This window comes from Dasypus novemcinctus, chromosome 6, assembly GCF_030445035.2.
Source record: "Dasypus novemcinctus isolate mDasNov1 chromosome 6, mDasNov1.1.hap2, whole genome shotgun sequence".
NCBI lineage: Eukaryota > Metazoa > Chordata > Mammalia > Cingulata > Dasypodidae > Dasypus > Dasypus novemcinctus.
Window position 1 is genome coordinate 2,497,355 of NC_080678.1, and position 10,846 is coordinate 2,508,200.

At 40.5% G+C, this 10,846-nt stretch overlaps 1 protein-coding gene across 1 annotated transcript; it reads right to left on the reverse strand.

Moving 5' to 3' along the window:
- Positions 1-8,000: 8,000 nt before the first annotated feature.
- On the reverse strand, positions 8,001-8,930 carry LOC101420942 (olfactory receptor 13A1-like). The gene has a single exon (XM_004476698.1). It carries the CDS (start codon positions 8,928-8,930, stop codon positions 8,001-8,003), a length of 930 nt encoding a protein of 309 aa, XP_004476755.1.
- Between the last annotated feature and the right edge of the window lie 1,916 nt (positions 8,931-10,846).

Consider the following 10,846-nt stretch of genomic DNA (forward strand, 5'->3'; position numbering starts at 1 on the left):
TATTATTTAGGAGAGACTATGTGATGATAAGCCATAATAGAATCTCAATAAAATTAAAAGGACAGAAATTATGCAAAGTATAAATGAAATTAAATTAGAAATGAATAATGGGAGTAAATTTCAAAATTTCACAAATATATTGATATTAAACCATATGCTCCTACATAACAAATGAGTCAAAGAAAATCACAAAGGAATTTAGAAATACCTTCAGATGAATTAAAATGAAAACACTGCATTGCCAAATCTTAGCAATGCAGCCAAATAGTTTACAGGGAAATTTATTGCTCTAAATGCTGATGTTTAAAAGAGAAAAAAAAAATCATAAACTTAATCTTCTCCTGTAAGAAACTAGAAAACTTATAGCAACCTAAACCTAAAGCAAGAAGAAGAAAGGAAAATAAATACAAATTGTAGTATAAAAAGAATGAAATCTACTATAGAAAAAAGCAATAGAGAAAACTGATGAAACCAAATGTTTGTTCTTTGAAAAGTTCAATTAGCAAAACTGACAAAGAGTACATTTGGTAGATTGACCAAAAATAAAAATTAAAAAAAACTGAGAACTCAAATTACTAAAATCAGAAAGAGGAGACATTACCAATAACCTTAAGAGAAAAAAAAAAGAAATGCAAGCAAATACTAGCAAAAAATATACACCAGCAATTTAGATAACTTAGATGAATCAAACCAGCTACCAAACCTGACTCAACAACAACAGAAGCGGACAAAGACGCAGCAAATAAACACAAAGAACAGACAACTGGGGTGGAGGGGGGAGGCGGGGGGGAAGGGGAGAGAAATAAATAAATAAATAAATCTTAAAAAAAAAAAGAAATAGAATATCTGAAAAGACTTGTAACAGCTAAAAAGACTAAATAGTTAAAACTTCCCTGCCACACACACACACACACAAGTTTAGCCCTCTTTGACTTCACTAGTAAATTCTACTTAATCTTTAAAGAATGAATACCAATTCCTCACAAACTCTGACAAATAAGAGGAGTAAACACTTCTCAACTCATTCTATGAGGCCAGCATTAATAGGATACCAAAACCAGAAAAAGATATCACAAGAAAAGAAAATTACAAATCATTAGTCTTATGAAAAAGATGTAAAAATCCTTAAAACAATACAACAAACCAAATCTTGCAACATGTAAATAGGATTATACACCATAACCAGATGCGTTTTAACCCAAAAATGCAAGGTTAAATTGATACCCAGAAATCAATTAATGTAAGAGGCCATGTTAACAGAAAAACAGACAAAACACTATGATCATTCCAATAGATTCAGAAAAATCATTTGCCACAGTCAAACACCCTTTCATGATAAAAACACTCAACAAATTGAAAACAGAAGAGTGCTTCCACAATATGACAATGGATATCGTTTTAAAACCTACAGATAGTATCAATTTTAATGGTGAAAGTGTGAATGCTTTCTCCCTAAGAACAGGAATAAGGAAATGATCCATTCTGGCCACTTCTATTCAACAATGTAAGAAATAAAATTCATCTATGTTGTAAATGAAAAATTAAACCTAATATTTCTTATCAATGACATTGACTTATAATTAGAAAAATCTAAAGAATCAACAATTCATTTTAGACAAGGGCTCAATATCATTTAGGACAACTCCAAGTCCTGAAAATGCCCCCACATTACATCTATTCTAACTTCTCCCTGCCCTCAGCAACTACCTAGTTCTATAGTAGAATACCTGTAAGCTCACTCTAATCCATATTTTATTCCTCCATCCTGTGGACCCTGGGATGGTGATGTCCACTCCACCTCTGCATCAAGAGGGGGCTTAGATTCCACATGGCTGATGGATGCAATTCTCCTGCTTGGAGTTGTAGGCACCCTCAGTTCCCTGGTGTGGTGGGCGATCATCTTCATCTCCCTGTTAGCCAACCTGTGCAAGTCCAACAAACCTGAGAGTAGGAGCTGCAACTCTGGTGAGGCTCAGGGCCCAGCTGGCACATGAACAGTCCAGAGGCTGAAGTCTTCTGGGTATACACAAACTCCAACATCAACCACAGGTTCAGTAAAAGTGACAGAAGAGACATGTGTAGAAAGTTCACATCTGAGTCCAACTCCATCAATGAGATTTATATTCCTTTTTTTTTACTTTTCTTTAAAATGCTTATTCTTACATGGGAAATTTTTGTTTGTTTGTTTGTTTGTTTGTTTGTTTTGTGGTGTTGAAGGGTCTCTGAAAAATAAATTTAGATTTTACATATCTCACAAGATTAAGTGGGAAAGTATGTTGTTCATTCCAATGTGGTTAACACTCACACTCAACCACATTGAAAGCAGCCCCTTAGGAATGACTCACCCCAAAACAGAAGCCTGGAGGCCAGGACAGGTAACCTGGTTCTGAGGAGGGAGAGTCAAGGAAATTCCTCTTTGAAGAGTTGGCTCTTTACAGAGAAACACCTCTTATGGATAATTGTTCTTCCGTAGAGAGCAAGTGGGCAGGGGCAGGATCCATGTCTGAATCAGGTTTTCCTCTTTGCAGGACTGGGCACAGCACAGGATGGTGACAGATGTTTCTTAAAAGGAGGAAGGAAGGTGTGGGAATCCTCCTGAATATCACCTCAGCTACGGGAAATATCCTGGTGCTCTGCTGTGTTTGTGGAGTTCAAACATGCATGTGTAGTGGAGATGAGGGGCAAGAACCAGGCTGAGCCTGCCAGTATTCCCTTCAGGATCCCATGTGCTGCTCTGAGGACTCAGTGAGGGTCAAACAACAGGTGCTCTCCATGTGTGCAACAAAGTGACACCTCAAGAATTCTCCTAATAAAATGGGTACTTTGTCCAACATAGATAACAAATGCCAAAATTTTTAGCATCAAAACTCTTGATTTCTTCATTCTTAAAATTCCTCTTCAAAAAGAATCCTGCATCCTGAGGACATGACTCCTCCTCAGGTTGGGAGCTTGTGGACTGTGAGTGCAACCACAGAGTGGTGGTGTTTCAGTCTCTGAAGCTAAGGCAAGAACCAACAAATGAAATAAATTCAGGTATAATAACCACAGATCAAGAGTACAACCATATGCTTACAAAAAAACAGTGCTTATCTCACTATAATCTATTAACTGGATTTTTGTATTTTGTTCACAGCTCTAAGCACAGCAACTAGAAGACAATCTATCAATCCCATGATATCAACACTCATGTGACAGTACAAAGAGAAACATATGGACACACATATATATATTCAGACTCCATACATGAGGATCTACAAACATTCACATGTATATGTGCACATACGCATGTGCATACACAGTGTCGCATTATGCAATAGCACACATTATAGCACTCCTATGTACATTCCCTTCTCAGAGAATGAATGAACTGTGTAATAAGAGGGGAGTAGAAAAGTTCATCCATACACAGCACTTGATATCTATTGACCTCACAGCATAGCATTCATCTTCCTTGCAATAACCCATCATACCACTTCTTTCCTCAATGAGCAAAGTTGAAGATTTAATTGAATTAAGAGTGATTGATTTATTTTTATTTTTATTTTTAATTTTGTCTTCAAAAAAGATTTAAATCACAGTAAAGTCATATATACAATATAGGGGACTCCCATATATCTAACATCAAACCATTTCCCCCCTTCCCCAGCCGTGAACATTTTACATGTTTGCATTATACTTGCTGCAGCTGATGTACAGATATTGAAACACAGCTACCAAAACATGGTTCCATTTTGGCTTACATTATGATTTACATTTTAGACTGTACACTTTTCTAAAATTTTAGTTATATTATGCTTCATATTATAGTTTGCCTTTTAGACTATACACATTCATAAATTTTTGGTGAAATTTAACATGTCTTATATCCACCATGGCCTGAATGTGTGGGACAATTCTATTGCGCTAAGTTACCCCTGCTTTCATCTATTCTATTCCTCTCTACCCCTCCCCTCAGGGCCTACAGTGACAACCAAGCTTCACTGCTTGAAGAACCAGATTCACAGATGATTGCAGCAATGCTGAGGGCTTGACACACTAGACTGTCCTTTCCTATTGGGAGCCACCATTCGCTCGAGAGGTACCCTTCCCTCTGTTTGAGAACATCAGGACTCCCCAGGATGGGGATACATCTTCCCACTCATTGTATGGGTCTCCACCCAATTGTATAACATACTATGACAAGATGAGCACTCACACACTTCCTTGGAGCTTGCCCCTGTGCCAAAAAAAGGCTGTAGACACTGAGGAAGAAATGAAAGAAACTGCCTTGCCACTGAACATACAGGGCAACACCTATTACAATGATGAAAGACAAAACATAAAAAAAAAGACTCTTATGGTATCTTTCATTTTTAATACCCCCATTTATTTTAGTTTTTCTAAATTAAAATGTATTCTATTTCTAATTTTTAAGCTATCATTCCTATTTCATTTTCCTACTATTTGAATTTGGCAATATATTAGGCTTCATTTTTTTTCTTTTCCTTTCTTTTTTTATTATTTTTTTAAATCAAAGTTAATGGATCACAAGGAATGTTACATTAAAAAATATAAAAAAAAAAAAACGTAAGAGGTTCCCATATAACCCACTTCCCACCCCCCACCACACCATTTTTGTAAATTGTATTTTTTTAAGATGTATACAACATCACACGAAAATACAAGGGGTTCCCATATAACTCCACCCCCACCCCACTCCTCTCACACCAACAACCTCCCTCATCATTGCAGCACACTCATCGCACTCAGTGGACACATGTAGGGCACTCTTGCATTACACAGATAATAGTTTACCCTGTAGGTCACACTCTCCCCCAATACACTCAATGGATTATGGCAGGATATATAAAGTTCAGCATCTGACCTGCAATATGATTTTTTAAGATGCTTTGGACCACAGAAGGGTTCAACTACAGTAGGGGAGGAACACTGTTGTGGTGTGTGATTGAAGGGGGACATATGGTTGTGAGGGAGTTCTCCAGGGCATGTATGCAGGGGCAAAAAATGTTTAGATATTCTTTGGGGTTTTTCGTAGTAGAGTTACAAATGACAACTGAGGGAGGGGAATGTGAACTGTCACATTCCCCAAAGGAACAGCAACAATCCTCCAAGTGCAAGGGCAAAGACCAATGAAGAAGGATGGTCCAATGATGAGCCCATGATACTGATGACTATGCTTATGTCCCTATGTGCCTAAATTTTCAACGAGGCTTAGAGTTGCAGGGTGCCTAAGAGTTCCCTCCTGAGAGCCTCCGTGTTGCTCAAATGTGGCCACTCTCAAAGCCAAACACAGCGTGTAAATGTATTACCTTCCCCCAGCATGGGGCATGACTCCCAGGCTTGAGTATCCCTGGCACCCAGGGATTACCACCAATCACCAGCTGGTGATGCCACTAGAAAAAGACCATCAATAAAAGGGGGAAATGGTAAAGACAAACTAGTTTACATGGCTAAGAGACCTCAAAATGAGTTAGAAGGTCATCAGAGTGGTCGCACTTATGTACATTTCAGCAGGATCCCAGAGAAAGCTAAAACAGATACAGCCCCAGGTACTGGTATTCCTGAAGGTTACAGAGACACACAGGTTCTATGGTCATGGCAGATGACTCTAAAGATCAGTGCCTTGTCAGCGGGTCCTACTCTGGAATTTGTGCTCCTGAGTTTGATGGATTTGGACTCAGATGTGACCTTTCTACACAATCTTCTTCTGTCACTTTTACTGAATCTGTGGTTGGCTCTGGGGTTAATGTACACTCAGGAGACTTGAATCTCGGTACTGGCCCTGTACCAGCTGGACTGTGAGCCTCAGGAGAATAGCAGCTCCTACTCTCCGGTTTGTTGGACTTACCCAGATCAGCTAACAGGGAGGTGAGAATGGTCAACCACCATACCAGGGAACTTGCAAGCAGGAGAATTGCATCCATCAACCATATGGAATCTAAACTCCTTCTCAGTTTAGAGGTGGAGTGGACATCGCCATCCCAGTGTCCACCGGATGGAGCAATGAAGTACGGATTAGAATGAACTTACTAGTATTCTACTACAGAACTATTGTGACTCTAGCAATGGAAAAATTATATCATTGATGTGGAGACAGTGGCCATGGTAGTTGCTGAGGGCAGGGAGAGGGAAGAAGAGATGTGATGTGGGGGCATTTTTGGGACTTGGAGTTGTCCTAAGTGATATTACAGGGACAGATGCCGGACATTATATATGCTGCCATAATGCACTGAATGTTCTGTGGTAAAGTGTGAACTACAAACCATACTACAATCCATGCGCTGCAGCAGCATTCCAAAATGTACTCACCAAATGCAAAAACTGTGCCAAAAGGATGAAAGAGGTTATTGATGTGGGAGGAGTTGGGGGACATGGCGTGTGGGGTGTATGGGAACCTCATATTTTTTAATGAAATCATTTTTGTGACCTACACAGCTATCAAAACAAAAATAAAATTAAAATATAAAAATAAAAATAAAAGAATAAAACCTTAGGAATAAATTTTCCAAAAAGAAAATCTGCAAGTGAAGCTAAAAATCTAAGCCTGAATGTCGTGAAAAATGTTTAAAAATGACTTGTTCTAACACATTAAAATGGTTCACATCTAATGGCAATGACAAGGTGAACTATTGCCATAAAATACCCATTGTTTCCAGTCTTTTGTCTAATGCAGGTGGGTGATGACTTCATCCTTAGGCAAATATGGGTGAACTTTCAGCTAATTTTTCCTCCAAAATGTTAAATGGGATGCAGGATTTCTTGGAAAATAAAGAACATCATTATCTTGTGGAAGAGTGAAAATCAAATTGGGCCATAGTCATCTTATTTCCTAAAAGCAAAGAAGCTTAAGGAAAAAGTAATGTGTCCATCATAGTGTTGACCCTGATGGCCAGATTGTAACAAGCTGTAAAAAAGAAGTCAATTTAATTAACTGGAACAAACTTGGTCTATAGAAAAACATTCATTCCAGTGACACTCACAAAGGAAATCTTTGTATTAAGTATGCAAAAATTAAAATAATACAAAAGTTTAATTTCTACAATTAGCTTTATTTAGTAAGGCTCTGCTATACATGACCTTTCTAAAGTCAAATGCACCAAAGAGGAGAGGCAATCATACAGACTTCAGTCCTCAGATCTGAGGAGATAAAGCTTTTGTGCAAACCTATGAGATGAAATTATTGAACCAAACACTGAGCCTGCATACATCTCCACACAAGCGATACCGCACATAACACATAACACTAAGGATGTTCACGTGAACATAGCACACTGTGCCAGGCAAAAGCATGATGCTAAATCAAATGATGGACTAATCACATCCTGCATTAATCATTGCCTGCAGGAGGAAGCCAGTCCTGAAGTCCTCTGGCCTGGCTGTGACTCACTTTGCATGTTGCACTAACACCCCAAATCCCAAAAAGAATCACATTGTCTGTCGAAACCTCAGAACATCCAAACTCTTTTAGTATAAGCTGGTGTTATTTTCCTTCTAGGCCTGCAAAGAAAGAAAACCCTGAAAAAATATAATGAAAATCAAAAGATGGCAAAACATTCAAACCTATGATACTTTATAATAAGTTTAAACATGGTTTAACCAACTTTGTCATCATTGTGATAATTTGGTCACATTGTTTTGTTTAAAAAGTTTGAAGCATTTGAAACAATCTAAAATATTATTAATATATTTCTGATCTAATTAACAGGGGGTTAATCAATGTTTAAGAGAGTTTAATATACAAAGTATACATTCCAAATGATCAGTTGTGTAGTGCTTAAGAGCTTAATGAAGATTTTATACAATGACTAAATCAGGCATCAACATACCATACACATGATGGCAGTTCTATGCATACAAAAGTCTTTTAGACAAAGACTCTTACAAGGATTTCTCAGGGAAAGCACCTCCCATATGTGTTCAGAGAAGCCCAAAGTTCCCTCACAGGGGTATATGACATGAAACTTCCAAAGTCAGATTTATTCTCTCCTCATCACAAAGCATCATTTGGAGAACAGGAGGAGGAGTTTTTTAAAGGATGCTTTGAATTCCTTGTTCCTCAGGGTATAAATGAGAGGGTTCAGAGCAGGAGTCATGACGGTGTACAATATGGTGATCGCTTTGTCCAGAAGCCCAGCAGAGCCAAGGACTGGTCGGATGTAGGCATAGAGAACGGTGGAGTAGTACATGGTGACCACAATGAGGTGGGAGGAGCAGGTGGAGAAGGCCCGCCGCTTGCCCTCAGCCGAGCGGATGCGCAGGATATTGGAGATGATGCAGCCATAGGATGCCATGGTGAGCAGAAAGTTCATCCCAGACAGGAACATGTCTGCGGTGATGACTATGACGTCGACAAGGAAGGTTGGGGAACAGGACAGCAGTAGCACAGGCGGAATTTCACAGAAGAAGTGAGCAATTATGTTGGGGCCGCAAAAGGACAGCCTGACAACCAGGCCAGTGAGCAGAAAGGCATTGAACAGCCCCGAGGTCCACACGAAGGCTGCCAGCACTAGGCAGACCCTCCCGCTCATCAGGGTTCCATAGTGCAGTGGCCGGCAGATGGCCAGGTAGCGGTCATAGGCCATGGCGGTGAAGAGCAGCAGCTCTGAGCTCAGTGACCAAGTGAAGAAGAACATCTGGCTGAGGCAGCCACTGAAAGAGATGGTGTTGTCTGCAACCAGGCTCTGCAGGGCCTTGGGCAGGATGGTTGAGGTGCAGATCATGTCCAGCATGGCCAAGTTGACCAGGAAGAAGTACATGGGGGTGTGGAGGTTGGGGCTGAAATGGATGGCCATGACGATCAGACCATTTCCAACCAAGGCTACTACAAAGAGGGTGAAAAAGAAGCAGAAGAGAGTGGCCTGGAGCCCAGGGTCCTCAGTGAAGCTCTGCAGGATGAACACAGTCACCTCTGTCTGGTTTCCAAGGGCCATGGGTAGCTGGTTCACCTCTGCTGGAGGCAGTGCAGTCCAGGCCTCTTCCTTATTAGGAGAAGGTGGCTTTCATTTTACTTAAAAAATGAAAAAATAAGTGATTCTTTTTAATGAGAAATCATTTCTGGAAAGGAAAACAAGGACTTTGAAAATTTCATTCATTTACTGTTTACTAATTAGAGGAAAAAGCCTGTGAGGGGAAGATAGGTGGCTCATAGAGACCTGGTACCTGAAAGGAGCCAAATATTTCCTGACTCCTTTTAGGTATTTGACTTAAAACTTGAGCCTAAAACTCTGGCCATCCAATGCTTCCAAAGTCAGAGAGAACTGAAATAGGGAAGAGTGTCCAAAAATGCACAAGTAACTGGAGGGAAGGCAGAGGGGATAGAGTAAAATATGATGCTTCAGTGCCATCTTTGTCCACACTGCCCTTTAAGGAATAAACACATTTCTACTCTGAGCAGGTACAGAGAGTCTCAAATTCTCTGACACATCTTTTTCACCGAGAGCCTCAGGGACCATCCCTCCTCTTGAAATGGGACTCCCAGGAGCTCCCACCCACCTGCCTCCAGGGAAGTGCCACCAGGTCAGCAGCACCCAGGCCACAGGGAGACCTGGCAGCAACTGCTTCCCCTGCATCTAGGAAGAGCCCCCTCCTGAAGCCCAAGAGCTTTGCACTTTGCAGAGTGCTGTCTTCTGGCTACAGGAATCTTTGTGCAGACAGTGATCCCAGAGACTCACCATCTTCCTGGAACATGTTTAGCAATTCAGAACTGTGCCCCACAGCTTGTTTCCAAGCCCCACTCAAGGACCCCTGTGTTTCAGTCTTGGACCAGGAGATTTCAGAGTGGGTGTTCTAGAACCATGCTTGCCAGTCATTGCCCAACAGCATCTCCCTGATCATGGGGGACATCTGAGACAGGGAAGTGCAGGTCAGGGCAGAAGAGGGCACCATTGCCCAAGGAACTCGTTTTCAGTGCTCTCCTCCAAGCAGAGATGCTGGGGAGGGAGTGGTGGAGTAGAGAAGAATTATAATGGTTATTTGTGGTGAAAATATATAGGTAACATAAAATTGCTTATCCCATGGTCTCAATTGCTTTTACAATGACTAACCGCTTTCAGTTACTAGAATATTTTCATTAGCCAAAACATAAACTGTTTATCCATTAAACCAACAATTCCATTTCTAGATAACCTCCCCCAAAAATGAGAACAGAGTCTCTAACAGATACTTGCATAACATTCATGGGAAGATTGCTAACAAAACCCAAAAGGTGGAAACAAGCCAATTGTACAGCCATAGATGAATGGGGATTAGTTTGTTTAGGTCATTTAAAAGGGATGGATATGTCTTATCACCAGTCTAAGTGATCTGAAGGTGCAGCCAGATGGAGACACCTATCTGCACATCAAATCAATTAATTTAGTAATCAGGGGTCAAGTTGGGGTTGAAAACTAGACCCAATCCTGTTACACTGTAAAGGATCAGAGCAAGTTGGCTAGTATGATATAGAGAATCATGAGGAGATGAAAGTGATGACTATCACACTCACAATAAAAGCCTTCTTTGGTTGTTTTCTAAGTAAAGCATGCTACATACCAGAATTTTGCAGATTCTTTTTGTTGTCCTGGTTGTTTCAGAGGTATTTGCTCCATGCTGCATGGACTCCCAGCTGCCATCCCTACCTCCCCAGATTTGCATTCTGAAATTGCTCCCAATATGGTGGGTCCGGGAGGTGCAAACAACAAACGTCCCTGAAGGATAAACACCAAGCATCAGTCTCTTCAAAGGTCGTTCAGCTTCCCCAATTGCTTCAGCTCTACATGAGCTGCCATGTTTGCACAAGCTTCCACTGCAGCATGCCATGCAGTGGTCATCCTCCCACACCAAAGCTGGGTTTCAGGACACAACCAAA

Bases quoted from the DNA above. Each gene is read 5' to 3' on its own strand.
- LOC101420942 (XM_004476698.1), bottom strand. From the start codon at position 8,930: ATGGCCCTTGGAAACCAGACAGAGGTGACTGTGTTCATCCTGCAGAGC.